The sequence below is a fragment of the Scleropages formosus genome, chromosome 11 (assembly GCF_900964775.1).
Source record: "Scleropages formosus chromosome 11, fSclFor1.1, whole genome shotgun sequence".
Lineage (NCBI taxonomy): Eukaryota > Metazoa > Chordata > Actinopteri > Osteoglossiformes > Osteoglossidae > Scleropages > Scleropages formosus.
The window spans coordinates 3,833,942-3,852,915 of record NC_041816.1 but is presented as its reverse complement, the minus strand read 5'-3'; the positions used below and the strand labels follow the sequence as shown (position 1 = coordinate 3,852,915).

The 18,974-nt window shown below is 45.0% G+C and overlaps 2 protein-coding genes across 4 annotated transcripts; one reads left to right on the top strand and one right to left on the bottom strand.

Annotated features, from left to right (window-relative positions):
- Positions 1 to 260: 260 nt before the first annotated feature.
- cyp2r1 (cytochrome P450, family 2, subfamily R, polypeptide 1) lies at positions 261 to 7,605 on the bottom strand. Its single transcript, XM_029255958.1, has 5 exons — positions 6,692 to 7,605; positions 5,261 to 5,402; positions 3,961 to 4,593; positions 1,612 to 1,945; positions 261 to 566 (listed from the first exon to the last, which is right to left on the bottom strand). The coding sequence occupies exons 1-5, from the start codon at positions 6,914 to 6,916 to the stop codon at positions 389 to 391; spliced, it is 1,512 nt and encodes a 503-aa protein (XP_029111791.1). The 5' UTR covers positions 6,917 to 7,605; the 3' UTR covers positions 261 to 388.
- A 6,685-nt stretch (positions 7,606 to 14,290) lies between these two features.
- On the top strand, positions 14,291 to 18,363 carry calca (calcitonin/calcitonin-related polypeptide, alpha). Of its 3 annotated transcripts, none has more exons than XM_018752393.2 (4): positions 14,291 to 14,360; positions 14,997 to 15,128; positions 15,948 to 16,082; positions 16,819 to 17,374. In XM_018752393.2, exons 2-4 carry the CDS (start codon positions 15,043 to 15,045, stop codon positions 17,006 to 17,008), a joined length of 411 nt encoding a protein of 136 aa, XP_018607909.1. In that variant the 5' UTR covers positions 14,291 to 14,360; positions 14,997 to 15,042; the 3' UTR covers positions 17,009 to 17,374. The 3 variants fall into 3 exon arrangements, with proteins under 3 accessions (XP_018607909.1, XP_018607910.1, XP_018607908.1); XM_018752394.1 differs by lacking the exon at positions 16,819 to 17,374 and adding an exon at positions 17,879 to 18,363 and having other exon boundaries at positions 14,293 to 14,360; positions 15,037 to 15,128; XM_018752392.2 differs by having other exon boundaries at positions 14,293 to 14,360; positions 15,037 to 15,128.
- The last annotated feature ends 611 nt before the right edge of the window (positions 18,364 to 18,974 follow it).

Here is an 18,974-nt window from a genome sequence, read left to right as displayed (position 1 = left end):
ACAGAAACTGTGTGAGGATATTAGATATAGTTTGTACATTCAATGTAGAGCAGTTGTTACTCAGCACAAATATACTGCATACTACATAAATAGTGCTGTATAACACACTGTAATGCTACCTTGTCCTGCCAAAAAATGCTATTATATTTCCCGTCATGATACTGGAAATGGCCTTTGACAAAGACTGCAAAAAAAAAATACTATTACTACTACTAATAATAAATATTCTTTATTTATTGAAGATGATTCAAGATGCTGCTTGTAGAAAACGTTTGCCATTTCAATCAGACGTTGGCAAATTTTCAGTCTAACTGGAGACTTTGAGATTCTCTCGTTCATTCTGGAGTTTTCTTCCAGGCTCCTCGCTGTTGCCATGGCTGTCCTGCCCTTACCGCCACCTCCTCGCTGCACAGATGTGGTAGGGAAGAGGCTGCAGAGTCATGCCCAGCTTGGGTGTGGGGCTGGGGACGAAGCCCTGGGGAAACCTGAGGTGGAACATCTGCAGGATCGTGGTGAAGAACAGGAACATCTCCATCCTGGCGAGCTGCTCGCCGAGGCAGTGTCTCCTGCCTGGAGACACACAGGAACAGGCGGAAGAGTTATTAATGTGGGGAAGTGACAGAAAATGTGAAAGACAAAATGAGATGTGGTTAAGGTGGTCGTAGTTAATGGACTTTTTGCTGCTTCCAGTCTAATGTTGTTTCGGAGAAACACTTTGTGACCGTCTCTCTGTCTGTTGAATTCTTATTCTGAGTTCTTACTGTCTGTATTCATTTCACTGCACCTTCATTTTAGGGTATATATATAGGTGTATACAGGTGTTTGGATATCAGTGGACAATTTTTTTTTTTTTTTTTAACATACCAAACACATCACACCTTTAAAAAAAACAATGACGCATTATCTCAATCAAAAATATTTCCAACAAACTCATTAAAAATGACAGATAAGCGTAGGCTAAAAATAACTCATTAAACCATGCGCAAAATCTTTCATCCACATAGACCTTAATCTAAATACATTTAAAAAAAAAAAATAAAAAAAAAAAAAAATAAAAAGAGATCCATTATGTGGACACATTTAAGTCACTTCACCAGAGGACCTGTCAGATTGTATTTACTGTGTCACAGTTTCTTTCATTAGTCTATACTCTTTATTATTTCAATATGACTCACCTATTTCTTATTACTCTTTAATTTTGTTATTCAGTGCATAGTGCTCATTTAGGTCTTTTACTTTACACCATTATATAACTCTGTGCCTTTCCTTTCCTTTGTCTTCTGCGGAAAGTTCTGGAATACCAAGCTCCTCTGTTCAGGGGGACCTGGATGGTCTGTTTTACAGCTACAAGCAAATAAGGGGTAGCGGGGGTGTATAATGATGGTGAAATTGTGGCCGAGAACCCGTCTGCGATGGGTAGTATGTTGTAATAAATAAATTTTAAGCTTATTTGTGCATTATTACTGGAACTCCAAAGAACCTGGAAATGTCAAAAAAGATAAAAGTCTAAACAGATCGGATCCAACAGACCAGGCAGAGTTGTACAAGACAAGATGAGCGAATGGTGGGGTCGGGAAGACGGACACAGGTTGCGTGACGGACGAGGTGGACTTGCCCAGAGAGAACGGCAGGAAAGCCTCCCGGCGGACGAAGCGTCCGTGTCCATCTAGGAACCTCTCCGGGCTGAAGACCTCCGGGTTCACCCAGTACTTCTCATCAAAGTGCACCGAATACAGGTTGGTGATGACAGTGGTCCCACGGGGGACGGAGTAGCCCCTGACCAGCGCATCCTCGCAGGTGGCGTGGAAGACGCCCAGCGGTGCCACATTGCAGAAGCGCAGGACCTCGTGCAGCACGGCCTCCGTGTAGGGCATGTGCGGCCTGTCCTCCAAACGGGGGGACCTGAGGCCGCCCACCACGCCGTCGATCTCCCTCTGCACTTTCTCTGCAAGGAGAGCGCCGCTCTGCTCAGTATGGGCGTCACGGTGCTTTAGTAACAGTAATCGGCCGAACAAAGCCAGTTCGAATGGGTGTGTGTGTGTGTGTGTGTGTGTGTGAGGAAAGTCACGAAAAATAGACCTCCTTAACATAAAAACCTAATTTAAATAAGTTTTAACCACTAATTCAAACAAATCTAAGAATAACACAACACCACTCCATATGTTGCTATAATGAATAACGTAATAAAATAACAGCACAGGGTAATATAAAATCATACTAATTTTAAATCTTACTAAAACAAAAAAAAAAAATCGAAATATGCTATTTATGATAAACCTTACTCAAGCAGCAGACGACATAACCTTTACCCTAATAATAAAAAGTGTTCCATTACACACTAACTCCCAAAATATACTGTATATACAGTACACCTACAGTATCACTCCTGCATTTATTACTTATTTGTTACCAATACCTCAGGTTCTCTTTCAGTGTGGTGTAATGAGCTCTCTCTGTCCCTCACAACTGCTTAATCCCTCTCAGGAATAGTCTCAAAACATCTGTTTCAGACCCACTTCTCTTCCATCTCCTTTCTGCGCCATGGACTTGCGCCACATTACCCGTCTGGTCTCCTTAATGGAAAAATGGGGCTATAATGGTGAGAAAACATGCAAGTAAATTTCGTAACCCCGGGATTGCCTGCACTTGAATGTCCAATTTAATAAAACACGTAGTTACGAACCACCCCCGTAAAGCCTACAATATTAAAAATTTGAGTTCCGTACAATGGTTTGTAACAAACAGGCGCTATGTTGTGACACGCATCCAAACATTGTGCATCTACAGCGGTTCGTCGACTCATGGGCATCTGAGTCTGAGGTAGGACAAAGACTTTCTTCTTTTCAGTCGGACTGTCACGTCCACGACCTCGCCCCGAACGTCCGCATCTGCCCGAAATCAGAGTATAAAGAAACCGCGCCTGCACACCCTGGTTGCGGAATCTCATTTGAGAAACCTGTCTCTCCAGCGCTCTCGAGTGAACCCACGACACCCTACCCGTCCTTCCAATTCCCACGTTCTCGCTCCCGACGTCCACGGCTCCCAATACTTGCGTCACCTCCTCGACTACCACATCGGATTCTTCCCCAAGGCCTACACTTATGCATCTACCGATCCATGCCTGTCCCCAAGCATCAATCTCGCCTGCTCCCTTATGTACCGACAATAAAGATCCCGCGATTGGGTCCATACGCACCCACTTCAGTCTCCAGCCCGGTCAGTATGACACAGACCACGTTGCTGTTAACAGTGCCTTCTGTGTATTACTGTATTTGCCTTTAATTTTTTGCTTTTACCCTCCAAACTATGGCACAAAATCGTAAATGTAATGCAAGCGATGGTGACGCATCAAAGTAAAGGAAAACGATCACGATTTAAACTAAAGTGGAAATAATAAAGTGATCGGAAAATGGTGAAATGGAAACGAACATTAAAGTGCTTTTCATACCCACACACACATTCTCTCTCCTCCTCCTCTCTCTATTATAAATATTGTAGTAACATTTAACATTACGATTTATTATTACTGTATTTTTATATTAAATGTTTTAGTGTATCCAGAAGTGTTTAATATTTTTTATGCATAGAAAGGTACACAATATACTACAAACATCTGAATAACTGAGGTTAGATACGAACCGTACCTAACTGTTCCAACTTACGTCAAAATCCAACTTAAAGACAGATTTAGGAACGGAACTCATGTGTAATCCAAGGAATGCTTTTAAAGCTAAACTGATTAAAAGGAGCATTTTGTTCCAAGATCCAAAGCAGTTGCATTTAACACGTAACATTTTGCCCTCTAACAATGTAATTTGACAAACTTAGATTTTCACCATTAGAACATCAGTGGGGCAGCAGGTGGCAAAGTGAGTAGAGTACAGTTTTTAAGGACCATGACTTTTGTAAGCACCAATACCATTGTAAGGACTGCACTAGGGGTTCCTTCCATGTCCTTACCTTGGATGTGTGGGTAGAGAGCCATGTAGAGCACGGCCCAGCGAATGGCGCTGGTAGTGGTCTCTGTGCCAGCGATAATGAGCTCGCCCGTGGAGAAGATGAGGTTCTCATGGGAGTAGGAGGCCTTGGGGTCACCGGCGGCCTTCTCCATCTCATCCAAATAGGCATCGATGTAGTGACGTGGCGAGTGGTGCGTCCGGTTCCGGGCTGAGCGCTCGACGAGCCTCTGCAGGAAATCGTAGACATCGGTGGCATTCCGGAAAAGTCTTTTGTGCTTGCCGAACGGCAGGAGCTCGATCCAGGGGAAGGCGTTGTAAAGGAAGGCCCAGCCGCTGGCTGCCAGCTCTACGTTCTCGCTGAAGATCTCAATCATTCTCTGGAAGTCGTGGTCGTCGTAGGCAAATCGGTCCCCGAACACGATGAGGTTGGTGATGTTAGACACGGCGTTCGTCAGCAGGCGTTTGGGGTCGAAAGGCTTCCCCCCATGCTTGTCCATGGCCTCCACGAGGAAGCAGCACTCCTCCGAGATCTTGCTCTCAAACCATCTCTGGCCACTGCCAAAGTGGCGGAGGCAGTTGGTGGCAAGTTTTCGGTGCTCCACCCATCCCTGGCCGTACCTGCAGTTGAGGAGACCTGCGAAAGACACGGAGCGCAAAGACGAAATCTGATCAAACTCTTCAAAAAGTTCACTCCCGGAACGAGGAGCAGCACCGAAACTTCACCAAGCAAATTTTCAAATTCGTCTTTTAAGACGGACCCTCGAGTCAGAGAACCCAACCCAAGGTTTATTCCCTCAGGTGCACTGGCCTGAAATGCCACGCAAAGAGAGAAAGTTACAAACATCCAAAACTGCACAATTATTGATATGGAGCAAGTCGTTTATTCCTCTCAATTTTGGGCCGTTTTTTTGGGTGTTTACTGGGATGATGATGTTCTGAGAATCAATGTTGACCCCCGGTTAGATTCTGGTGGAAACATCACATAAAGCTATAATAATTTAAAATATTTCAGTGAATTTTTAATTCATTTATTGTAGTGCTGAACTGTGGTGTACCCTGGATTACTTATGAAACTGATATACTATCTGCACTTGCAGTAATTCAATAAAACATAAGAAAAAAAATTGAACCAAAAAAAAAAAAAAAAGAGAGAGTGAAATGTTCCAATTAAAATGTTTCCAGATTAATTGGAATAACTCCAATTCCACATAGTTTCAGGCTGCTCACCATGAAAGGCCCAGTTTACCACGGAGGCTGGTGAGCAGAAGTGCTGATGCGCAGTAAATCATGGTTTTCAGTACCTCCCATGTTGGTCAGTTTCTTGAATAAGGGCAGAGGTGGTCGGTCCGCGAACGTTTCGCTCTGGTGCAGCAAACACTCTTTGATGACATCGTAGCCGTTGAGCACTACGGTGAGGATGCCTCCTAAGTCCAGACTGAAGATCTAAGACGACAGGTAAAAATCAGCATGTACAAACTCCTCAACAGATCTTTGAGTCCCGAAATAATGTTAACCCACACACCATCTGAAACCGCTTGTCCCATACGGGGTCGCGGGGGGCCGGAGCCTAACCCGGCCACACAGGGCGAAAGGCCGGAGGGGGAGGGGACACACCCAGGACGGGACGCCAGTCCGTCGCAAGGCACCCCAAGCGGGACTCGAACCCCAGACTCACTGGAGAGCAGGACCTGGTCCAACCCACCGCACCCCTCCATAATGTTAACCATATTTTGAAATTTTGTAATTCCTGAAAAACAAAATCTAAATGATCAGGTGATTAGTGGCACCACACAAGAACAATAATGTCAAGGCAATTAATAGTGTTACTAAATGTCACAAGGGGACAGCGAGCATTGTCCTGGTTAGGTCCTAAACGTTATGACCAGGAGACGATTGGCTTGAATCCTTCTCCAGGTGTGACACACCTGAGCGAGCTATTTACCCTGAATTCCTCAAGTAACCTGCTGTAAAAATGTTAAAAACTAGGAGACATATAAAAGCCAAGGACAGTTGGTAGCACAGGACCCCCGAGGTTCAAATCCCACCTCTAACTGTGATACCCAAGAGCAAGGTACTTACCCAAAATTGCTCCAGTAAAATTACCCAGCTCTATAAATGGGTAAATTGTCATAGGTGACTTAACATTGTAAGTGGTCTGGAGAAAAGTGTCAACTGAACGAATGCAGTAAATGTAAAATAGTAATTAAGTAACAATTGTATTACACCTACTGGGCATGAGGTGGCGTAACAGTTAGGAGAGTCGCTCTGTAATGGTCCGCACCTCCTGCTACTAACTTACCCTGAACCGATAGAGCAAGGAATACCAACTCTGTTGTCTAAATAGGCAAGTTCATCATCTGACACTATAAGTGCCTCTGGAGACAGCAGGCAGCTAAATAAACTTACATTTACGTTTATTTTACAGGCCGACCAGTGATTTACCCGCTTATACAGCTGGGATTATTAATAAGAGTAGTTAAAAAGTGATAAGAGTGATGAAAATGCTAAATGTCAGTTTGAAGTGGGAGGTGGATATAGTGGATATACTGAGATTACTGTACAGTACAGTACAATAGTGAACCTCAGCGGAAGTCCCACCAGAGAAGCTCGACTAGGCTCAGCGATGCGACACACACCGCTGCCTGGTTCTCCCGCTGCCGTAACGCGTGCGCGCGCTCCCGAGCCCTGCACCAACCAAGGGGACGCGGCGAAAAGGCGTCGGCGCGCGCTACCTGTCCGTACGTCGCGCTCAGTCGCATCAGGGTTACGTGCGGCTCGCGCCTCACGCTCAGCAGGTTCCCCACGAGCGGCGCAGCCGGGGGTCCGCGGGGCGCACCGGGGGGTCTCCCGCGCCGCGCGAGCTTACGGAGCAGCGCCACGAGGATGAGCGCGAGCAGCAGACACGCCAAGGCCGTGGCACACGTGTGGAGCGAGGACGGAGTCCTGAGGAACGCCATCTTCCGGCCGCGACGCAGGCGCGTGCCTCCGCTGCACCGACCGACCGACTGGCACTCTGGGCAGGCGGGCAGGCGGGCAGCCTGGGTGGGTTACCGCCGGTTCTCGCTCTTTCTCTTTCTGTTCTGCGTCAGCAGACGCCGGCAGGGCTGTACGAGAAACGGCAGAAACACACCCTGCCGAGAAGAAGGACGCGGGAGCCTGACTCAGCCGCGTGCGGAAACCCCGGCTGCTCGTGACAGAGAGAGAATTACTTCGCAATTCTGAGGAATGAGCAACACCTGAGGAAGCCGCGTTTCAGTGTAAACGTGCAGTAAGGAACGTACATAAAACACGGAAACAATAATAATGAAATAAGAATAGGAAAAACTGGTTTGTTGCTATTTTACGTGCTTTCCAGTTTCCTACTTTAACCTTTTAACCAGTTTTCGGCGGGGGGGGGCTCAATGGGGCGCTGCTCGCCTTCCATCCGGGTCACTGTGGGTGTCCCCTAGGGCACGGGCCGGAGAGACCCCCCGAGGAGCTCGGGGTCAGTTTGAGTGCCCCCTCTGTAGCTGTGTGAACAGCTAAAGAACAAATAGAAGAGATATATTTGCTCGTAAGGAGTAACAGATAACTGGTTTACAGATAGGTCACCCTGTTTCTGTTTGTTTTAAGGTTGCTGTGTGTACATTTTCATTCACTTAGCAGACACTTTTCTCCAAAGCAGCTTCCAGTTAACCCTATGTAGTGTTATCAGCCCACACCCCTTGTTCACCATGGTGACTTACACTGCTAGATACACTCCTTACAATGGGTCACTCATCCATACACCAGTAGAACACACTCTCTCTCTCTGTCACTCACACACTATGGGGGAACCTGAACAGCATGTCTTTGGAGTGTGGGAGGAAACCAGAGCACCCAGAGGAAACCCACACAGACACAGGGAGAACATACAAACTCCAACACAGACTGAACAGAGAGTGAACCCATGTTCTCTCACACCACTCAGGCGCTGTGAGACAGCAGCATTACTCACTGTGCCACCATGCCATTGTGTGCACACAATAAATACAACGCAGTAGTACCGGGGGTGGGGAGGTCTAGCAAAAGTTGAAGTGTTGTGTTAAAAGGGTCGGCTACACACTGACCACAACATTTACAGGCATCTCAGAAAAAAAGATCTTATAAAGACATGTGTGCGCCTTCCTAGATCATATGCAATCAAAGAAAACAAAGAACCAAACAAAAAAATGCAAGAAACTCTAAAAATGTCTTTTCGCTGTATCCTTTTGTTGAACTGTGTGTTGATGGCAGAAAAGAATCGATTCAATCAGTTTTACAACACAGCAAATGGCCCTGTAAATCTATAGTAGCAAACATTGGAAATTGTATAGTTTTCACGTGATAAAATTACTTTAGTAATTTCCCCAAAACAGGAATATATTTGTATTGTGAAAGTATTAAAATGATTAACGGAAAACCAACATGGATGAGTCTGAGCATTTTGAGCACGGGATATTTTATTGTTGTTGTTCACATTGTTCTTTTTCAAACCCTAATGGATATCGCTAAGTTTCATAAACTGTATTACTGTAGTTCCTACCATAAATAATTCAGAAATCTAAGCAATGAAGGCAGAATAGGGAATTTCATCCGCTAACCACATCATTTCAAAGAGATTCTGTCTGATACCTACTTCTGTGAAGGTAAAGAAACACAGATTTATAACCTTTGTCTGTAAAACCACCAGAAAAGTTCTAAGCTTTCATAGCTGCATGATGGTTCTTGTCTGCTGAGCAGGAAATTTCAGCCAGTCAGGCTCCACAGGCTTTGTGAGTCCATCAGAAAACAGCCGTATCAAGTGTTCCTCACACCAGGAGATTAATGATAACAACATAACAAAAATTTTTAAAGTCCTTAGTTATGTCAATTACTTAAAGTTTACTGATTACAAAAATTACCACTAGTTCCTCTGGAGTGTCGGTTTTAGCCACAGAATCTTGCAACCATTGGAAGATTCTAGAATTCACCAGAACATTCTAGAAAGTGCCAAAACATCGTAGAAAATGTAAAATCCTAAAAGATACTAGAATATTCGGTTCTTGGAACCCAGGGTCAAAATTTGCTGAAATTTGCAAATTTCAAGAAGGTGGAATGTTTTTATAAAAACTGACATATAGTACGAACTAATGCCAAAAATATGCTTAATCGAACAAAACTGAATGGACAATGCAAAAAAAAACTGACATAACAGCATTTTTGTTGTATTGTGTGATTATTCTTATTCTACATTGGAGCATCTGAAGACACTTTACAGTAAAGAGCAATGGTTACAGCTGGAGGATTAATAAATATTAACATTTAAAAGGATAAAGGAGTAAAAGAACAAGAGAATAAAAGAAAAATAGAAAATAAGATTAAGTATGATAGGGAAGGGGGGTAAAGAGGGAGCATCAAATGAATTATGTACAAGCTATTTTGAACATGTTGGTTTTAAGCTTGGATTTAAAGGTGTTTAGGGAAGGAGAATCCCTAATATTCTTGGGGAGGGAATTCCACTGAATTAAACGGAAGACGGGATGCAGGAGAGCTTGAGGGGCATGTAAAAGACCAGGGTACGATGAACAAACTTTGCAAAGGGGCAGCGTGCATTAAATGCAATAGTTTTGCTTCTGAAGATCCTCAGTTCTCAGACTTAGTCTTTGGTGATGTGGATGATGTCACTGACTGGACAGGTGCCACGTATAAACTGCAATCCTTTTACTTCCTAAAATATTACAAGACAAGATCTGAAATTAGCAAATCAAATTGAGCCAAGAAAGCAACTAAAGAATGGGAAGAATGGGCTTTTTTGGAAAGCTTGCATGTTTTTAATGCTCTCATTAAGCCTGCCCCCCACCCTAAAATAGCGAAAGATTTCGGAAAGGATGGATGGAAGCGCCATCAAGTTGAGTCAGACTCTAGTGACTACTCACGAGGTTTTCAAGACAAGGGAGGAGCAGAAGCAGTCTTCTAGTTCAGTAAAGGGCCCCATCTTAATATCGCTGATAACAGCATCCTTCTAGAGTTTTACTTTCCAAATATATACCGCTTGTCAAATACTACAGCTTTGGGGATGATCTCCATCGCATCGCTCGACAATCCTGCTAACTCAAAGCATCTGCTGGAGAAGAATGAGTTTTGTTTGCTGAGTCTCTCGCCTCTTCCTCTCTTGGATTCGTGCTTGCAGACATCATGGGGGTTGTAACCAAACACCTGGTCACTGTGTCACGGGAAATGATGCCAGCTCTCCTGCTATTCCTGTTTAGTGCCTTTCATGTATTCTGCCTTGCTAGCTCTCCATGATGCTTGGGATACAAACGGTCCTTCCTGTCAATTCCCAACAACATTCCTCCGCCAGTCTTGGGTTTCTCTGATACTTCTTCAAAAGCCTCAAGACGTCTCAGCCAGACGCATCTATTATTTAATTTCAAGACAGTGCTTTTCTAAAAACTCTCAGTGGAAATTACTTTGATCCACTAAGTGTAAAGAGCCCTCAAGTGGTTTAGGCCAATTATGCCGTTTCCACATGATGGACAATCGTACGTGTTTGAAGACAGTTCATTTACGAGCTTTACTGAACACTGGAGGAGACAGACGTGCTCATGTGATGTCTGTGTCACTGTGTGACAATAGTGCTCTATAAAATAAAAGAATTTAATTGAATTGAACTGAACTGAATGTCTTCCATGTTGTCTTAAATTTTTCCACCGTTTGTTTGAAGAAACTAGCTCATGTGTTCAGCTACACCCCAGACTTGATAGTTGCACTCCTCCCGTGCCATGCTCAATTTGCGTTAAGAAAAAACTGTAGCATGAGTCGTCTCCATTAGTTGTAGGAAAGACCACATAACCCTGGATGTCTCCAGTGGCCCCATCTACACTGTAAATGTTATATGACTCTGCCCTCAACTACATTTCCCTGCTCATGGACTAAATCACCCTTGAGCGCACATTGCGGTCCCCTGGCAGACCGGAAAAGAATACTTATCCATCTCCATTCCTTAGATATTACTATTATGATCTCTATATTATATCTCTATTTTATATTATGTTTATTGCCCGATACACTGAGAATGGAAAAATATACTTTCTTAACAAATTGTATTGACGTTATCTTAATACTAAATTCGTTTTTAATTTCCATTTAATTGACAATAGAGCAGCTGTGTACTTTTTATTATTTACTTATGTATGTATGTATGCGGTGAACAGGATAGAAACCCTTACTTACGGCTGCAAATTTATTTGCCATGCTGAGATTTTATTACAGCAACGTTTTTCACCCCAAGGGGGCAGAGATTCGAGCATGATCAGCACCTGATGCTTTTCTGCATGCTGGCTTATAACATAAAGCTACTTATAACGATTTACCCATATATACAGCAGTAAAATGTTTTCTGGAGCAGCTCAGGGCATTTACCTTGCTCAAAGATAACCACACAACAGGACCTCCAGCCACTACATTTGTTCATTTATCTGATTCTTTTCTCCAAAGCAACTTATGATTATTTACCCATTTGGACAGCAGGGTTATTTTTTGACCGAAACGCTTCACAGCGAGTGCCTTACCCAAAACTGAGATTTGAACCCGTGACCTTCTGGTCTGAAGGCAGCAGCTGCAACCACTGCGCTGTCAGCTTTTATGAACATCGCTCGCTTTCCTACTTAACCCATCAACAAAGTGTGCCGTAGAAACCCTCATCAGTGTCACGTAGAAAACCAAGTTTCACCCCCGCTCCTCGGCCCCGATCGCTGCTCAACAGTCCGCCGTTAAACCCAATTTTCTTAACGTGTCACACACTGCAAACATTCCTTCGTTCCGCTTGAGGTGAAACGTCGTCTCGCCGGGGGGGGGGGGGTCGTAGACAGCATCCAGCTCGGCCACGTCAGACCCCGGTCCCTAATAGGACCGTCCCCACATAGTGAAAAGGTGCGCCCTTAATCCCCACGTACGCAACCTGCAGGTGTTCAAACACTCTCCCCGGCGCCCTAATGGAGAACACACAATATCCAGAGCATGTGTATACAAACAAAAGTGTTTGCGCTTTGTACGCTTCCTCTCCACAATGGCGCACGCTGATTATATTATTACAGTGCAGCTATTACCCAGTGATTTGGCCCGAGAGTCATTGTTCTTCATTTATGGCTTTATCTTTATTCATTTCTTTTAAGTTAAAATGATAAGTTGGGGCTTACGGACAGGTTTTTAATTGTGTAGCCGAGGAGCTGCAGATGCGGCAATAGAGAAGTTGACGTATTTCTGGTTGCTTGCTTTGCGCTCTCCTTTTTTCGTTAGCTGAGCACAAAGCACACGCCGCGACGCAGAGTTTTAAACGAACATTCGGAGAAAAGCACACTTAACCATCATCTGTGATGTTTAGTTTTTGTGAATGCAAAAATGAAGTTGCGTTACACACTAAGCATATTTTTTCCCAAATTAATTAAAAATTACTAATATGCATAATTGGCTTACTTTCTTATATGCCCTTTACTATGCAGAAATCCTGATGGCCACATAATTAGGTGATTATAATGGTTTACTGTTACTTCTTAATGTATGATATATGTCGCTGCGGTTGCCGTATAATATATGATATCACATAAGGGCAACCGCAGCGACATTCTTGGATCCGTTTTGCCCGTTTGTGTTCTATCCCTTCAAATACATGTTTGCATTTCTCGTACTTGTGATAAATCAATGTCTCGGCGTGTATAGTTGTGCATATAATATAACTTTCCAGCAGCTATTCCGAGAGGAAAATCATTATCTGTCGCTCGCAATAATTCACACTTTAGTGAATGAGCGCTGTGATGCTGGAATAAGAGCTGATCTGAAAGGTTACTCTATCGATTGGAAACTTTGGCAGGGGACGGAAACGTGTCGAGCGCAGGCTGCTGGTTGCCTGCGCTTCTGTCTCAGACCGCATCGCTTGCGTGGGTCCGCGGTAGGAACGGGAGCGAGAGCGTTGCCGAAAACACCTCTGCCCTCGGTATGGGTTAGGATGGAACCCGAGCTCCGCCCGACTCCGGGGACCGAGGGTCCTGCCGTGGCCTTGCCCGAATCCAGCCGCGCTAAAAGGCCCTTCCCAGCTAATGGGGCTCCTTTGAGCTGGTTTATGAAACCCTGTCCAGTAATGAAAAGCACCGGGCATAAAACGATGCCATGCGACAAACAGCCATCTAATTGCCTTTGAAGAACTGTTCACATTATCATCAGCCGCTCAATCGATATTCTTTAATGGCAGCATCGCTGGAAAGTGGGGAAGTTGCATGAAGACGATGTTTAATTTAAAACCAACTTCAAGCCTATTAGATCAGCGCTAATATTCTCTTACTGTTCATCTGCTGCAAACTCCCACGGGCGTACAATATCGATTTCTGCAAGATATCGACGAAACTATAACATACTTTACAATTACTTATAGCACTAGTATTTAGAATCAATTTTATTGGCTATGTGGAGTTCAGTGTAGTGTTAAGATATGTGTAACAATCAAAGCCATGTAAAATCATATAGGTAACACAGTGTGCAAAGTTTTGTTTAAACGAGGGGCACCATTTATAGTCTGCAATAAAATGCATTTGGAATAAATATGTCGTGCTTTCGATAGAATACGCTTTCTTTGGCAACGTACTCAATAAGCAATGTTTCAACATGTTCTGCAGTAAATGTACAGAAACATCATGTTTCTCCCGCAAGACCTAACCGGTAACATAAAAACAAAAACTCAGATTTCTATGTTTTATAACAGACGGTATATACACTTACAAGTTTATGGATAAATTGTAATTAAAATATGTTTTTAACTGCTTTGGAGCTCGGAGCTGAAGTATTTCTGCATGATTTCTAGAGCTAATGAATATGCAGCTGTGCTGAGGACATGCGAAGCTGTCCAAACGTGCTATGAGCTCTCTTTGACAGAAGATGGCTCTACCTGCCAGATATGTGCATGAAGCTTATTGATTTGACATTTTGAAAAATATCAGGGAAAGCAGTGTCACGTATTCGGAAGCCTGTAAAATATTTATTGTTGGGCTTGATTTCCGTGACCATTCATTCGATCTTCTGCGGTTAAATTAATGACCTCAGTGTAAATTTAGATATCAAATGATCCAAATGGCCAGTGGATTTTGTGAATGGAGCACTTAGTGACTTAAGAATGACGCAATTATAGTGTCACGGCCCATCAGCGTGCCAGGACCGAGAGGTGGCCTCTGATTGGCCGGCTCGCGCGGCCGTGTGCTCTGATTGGACAGCCGGAGATAATTAAACACCTACTCAGTCAACACATAGACCCTCATGGAAGATATATAGGGTTGTGAATTGTAACTGCATGCAACAGAACCAAGGCTTGGTCCACCAGTGCAAAGAAGCCCAACTTTCCAGAATTTTATTTACGCGAAGAGCGAGAACTCAGAAGTAAGTAAAGCGTCACTGCGTTTCTGTGTCTTGTGGTAATCTTGATTGTTTTGTAGGGCAAGACAGAGAATATATCTCAGAGCTATACTGTTAAAGAGCAATTTTGAGTGAAGGCTTTGGCAATGATTGCCATTAGTTTACTATAGCTCAGGTGGGTCATATATTCTGTGTCCACAGAGAAATGTGTTCTGGGTGGGTTCTTTGCGAGAGACGAGACGCTAGTGCAGAGGCAGAGTGAGGGTGCTGGCAGAAACTCATCACACTAATGCACTGAACTGCAGAGATGCACCAGCGAGAGCCACTAATCTTGATGATCCCACAAATTGTTCAGTGATGTCCCCTTAGCATTCAGCGGGTTTCCTCCAGCCTGACGCAATTTCCTTGCCCGGCAACTTCTGAGCTTCTAATTGTGAAGGGCGCCTCAAAACCGATGCTTTGCTGCGGGGCTGAAAATTATAAAAGGATTTTTTTTCTTTTATTACGTTAGGTCTGTTCCTTGAAGTATGAGAATGATGTGATGAGTTCCGTACAGTGAAAATTTCTTCGTTAAGTGTGAGCGGAAGAATCGTTCTAGGCGTCTATTGCGGATTAAACTGTGGCTTTGTGAATTTGCTCATGAATGAATATTTTTGGAAGGACCGACACATCTGCTGACGGCTCTGCCTCTCCGCCGTAGGGGACCATGGTTATGCTGAAGATCTCTGCTTTCCTTGTTACCTGTGCTGTGCTCATTTGTCAGCTGTACAGCTCACAAGCTGCACCAGCCAGGTGAGGAGCTACGCACATTGCAAACGTACACTTATACAGACAAGAACAGATACAGGTACCAGCTGAAATAAGGAATGAGCATGCGCCCTGACGGCAGGACCCGTTTTACCATGTTTAGCATATGTGATGCAGAAATGCAAAAGCAGACACATGCACCGAAGCCATTTTTTGGTATCTAATAGCTCTGAAAGACAGTTTCTTTGGACCAATAAGAGATCAACACTTTTATGGCTACAGGTTAACATGCTCAGATGAAAAAGAGAGGGGTTATTGTATTCTCCTTTATATAAACGTGTTGCCTGCTATCCGTTTACTGGGACTGAAATGGTGAGAATGGTAGAAAACCTTAAGAAAAGTCATAAGTGGCCACCTAAAAGGACCACTGTAAAGCACATCAGACGGTTCTGATGAGGTTATAATATGTTTGAACGTATATTTTTGCACGCGAGCGATACATTTCAATGGAAAGAAAATGTTTTGTCACTTCGATCCTGTGCACGGCTATAAGTGCCAAGCGCATCGTGGTGGCCCGTAGCAGATAAAATATCGTCAGGGACATGATTCAGCATGGTCAAACGCATATGAAAAAAGAGCGGGTCCGAGGCCCCTTCCGCTCCTTGCTGCGTGATTGATTTTGTTGGCAATTTCAACTTGGCTGCACGTCAGTTTCTTAAGTGGAGCACATTTAGCAGATTGTTTCAGTGCTGGCGAGGGCCCCTTCCAGGCGCAGCCTTTTAGCGGCGGCAGCGCCGCATCCATCAGGACCGCGCGCGACCAGACGTTGCTCTGCTGACGGCCGTGCCCGCCGTCTCCCCGCAGACCGGCTCTCGAGCCAATGACGGATCGAGTCACGCTGACGGACTACGAAGCCCGGAGGTTGCTAAACGCCATTGTCAAAGAATTTATCCAAATGACAGCCGAGGAGCTGGAGCAACAGGTCAACGACGGGAATAGGTACGGACCCCTTTACGCTCTTCTCCGGTGCCTAACCGCTCGCTGGGTCGGAAGATCTGGGAAGAGGGACTTTTGGGAAGAGCACGCGTTTATGGTGTTGTTTGTCCTGGACTAGCAGCTGCATTCTGTTTCTCCAAGTGATAAACTGTACCATTTAACCTGGCATTTTTACCTTGTGAGGTTGTACCACGCCGGCTTCCAATACCAGTCGGTCCGGCGCAGGGTTTGATTAGGATCTAGAGGTATGTGCTCAGAGCAAAGGCCGGTGGATCATCCACAGGGAAGGGATCTATGTCCACGGCGTTCAGTTCTCTGTCGTTCTCTCCCCATGCATGGATTCATCGATGTCTCCATCTAGTTTTGGAGCCAGTGCTCATGAGTGCTGAGTGTGTTTCAGATGGGAATGTAAGAAGACCATATATGCATGATTTGCAGTGGCAGAGAAAATTAGAAAAAAAAAAAAAAGCAGCGTTGCATGACAAGCAGCAGTCCTGTGGTTGTGTTCCCTGCGGCTGAGGGTGGGATGGGGTTCGAGCATGCCTGCAAAGTTACCCAGGGGGGTAGTGGGGGTCTGGAATATTCCTTTCCTGCATCTGACATGTGTTTTTTTTTTATTTTTTTATTAAAATGCATGACTGGATGGATGAGGTGCTGATGCTACTGATGTGTCTTATGATGCCAGGACCCAGCATGGCGTTACTATGCGCTTGTCTCTGCATGTTGTCTCTCCCAACAGCCTGGGCAGACCCATGTCCAAGCGCTGCTCCAATCTGAGCACGTGTGTGCTGGGCAAGCTGTCGCAGGAGCTGCACAAGTTGCAGACGTACCCCCGCACCAACGTGGGAGCAGGCACGCCGGGCAGGAAGCGCAGCGTGCCGGAGGCCGACCGCTATTCTAGTTTCGGGGAGCTGCTCAGTGGGAACTAAGCAGTGACCCCCCCCCCCCCCCCATCCCCATACGCCCCTCCCTTCCCTGGCCGCATCTCCTGCTTTTACCTGTTCTGTTATGATTTGACATCCTCGCTGCATGTGGACCTGAACTGCTTGACCGTCCTTAGAGAAACCATGACCGCATCCCTTCCCGTCTCAGCTGGTTGGTTGTGACCCTTCATTTCCGGCAGAGAACGAAAACTCTCTCATAAAGACAATCAAAACAACGGCTATTCTATACAGCAAATGAAGTTTCTTTCAAATGCACTTTATTTTAAAATAATAGATGAGAATTCCATTTTTAAGCAACGAAACAATGATTCGGTGGCGAGAAAGTGATCCCACAATTATCTACATTTCCTATATAACTTATTCCACAATTAACAACAATAAATTCTCCTTTCATGCCAGATTATGCTTCTTTCTTAATAAATTTTTCTGCTAGGAAGCCGTTTTTTTTTTTTTTTTCTCCTTTACTGAAATCTCAAAGCTGCACGTTTTGTCTTTTTTAGTACGGCGCTTAGGTTGCCGCCCGCCTAGATGTCATAATTTTACACCGTATAGTGAGGAAATCAGCCAATTTCTATTTGGTTCATGCAGATCAAATATTTTCACTCAGTTACTGTATTCCCAAAACCATCTCCAAATTCCAGGTAAGACATGAAAGTGTGTTGCAGATCTATACATTTAATCAAATGATAAATCTGTACATTTAGTGGTACTAAGCAATAAATCTGTCGTTTAAATCCAGTTTTTTCATTAAGTAATGCTTATAATTAACGCAGCGACTTGAGCTGAGAGTCTCCATTTGTACGCGTGCGTGGGGAACCCTCACCGGACGGTGTCCCTTCTCTCTCCAAAAAACAGGCTGTCGACACAGAAGCGAGCTTGCAACACGGCCACGTGCGTCACCCACCGCCTGGCCGACTTCCTGAGCCGGTCCGGGGGAATCGGCAACAGCAACTTCGTCCCCACCAACGTGGGCGCCAAGGCGTTCGGCCGATGAGGGACGCGCGGCCGCACGCGAACCGAATGTTTGAATTGGCCTTCAGGGATACGGTGAACATTGACATCGCGCACATGTGCTGCCCCACGCTTCCTGTGTACCCCCCCTGCTCGTAACCGCATCTCCAGTATCGCTTGTACTCCGAACGGCACTTCGCACGCAGCTCGGCGTCGTTCCGCCACCGCCGGAGCTGCGGGCGACCCGGAAACCTGCATGTGTCCTTGCTTTCTGATGTTCTGTCTGTGCTGAATAAACCTTACGTGGCATCTACAGTTCCGGTTTTTAGGAATCTCACACGCTCCACCAGCCGGTGCGCGTTACCGTTCGGATCGTTTCGACCGATGCGGGAGGCGCATCGGTTGTGCGGATTCGCACCTTCGCGAGCGAGACGACGACAAGGTTATTCGGGGGAACGCGAAAACCCCGTGTCTCCATCCGCCTCGCTCGGTAGAAGAATGGCATCGACAGCCAGGATCAGCTTCCAGCACTCTCCCGGTGCCACTTATTTTGAGTTTGTTATGCCAGAAAAGGCAGGAGATAATTTAAACGCGTGCACACACACGCGCACACACACACGCACACACACACACACACACACACACACACACACACAGCTCTTCACTTACACAGTTCTCAACTAACCTGGAAATTCTATTTAACTTTCTAAACAAATGTAAGGTATTTAAACTAGAAGCGAAACGCACCGGTTGTTAAGTTGTCCTTCGGCATAGAGCACATTTGTCCCACGTGAGCCGCGCTCCCGAAACACCCAGCGTGCCGCAGGTCTCGGGGGAATAACATGACTCCCTCCCACGCCTTCCCCCCAAAGGCCTCCCCAACATCGCCTGTGTCTTGTGCCTTGATGTAAAACCCTTTACGTCACATGATTGTACAGTACGTTTGAAAAGAAGACAAAAAATAAATATTGTATCAATTGTGAATTTCAGCAAAATTAAA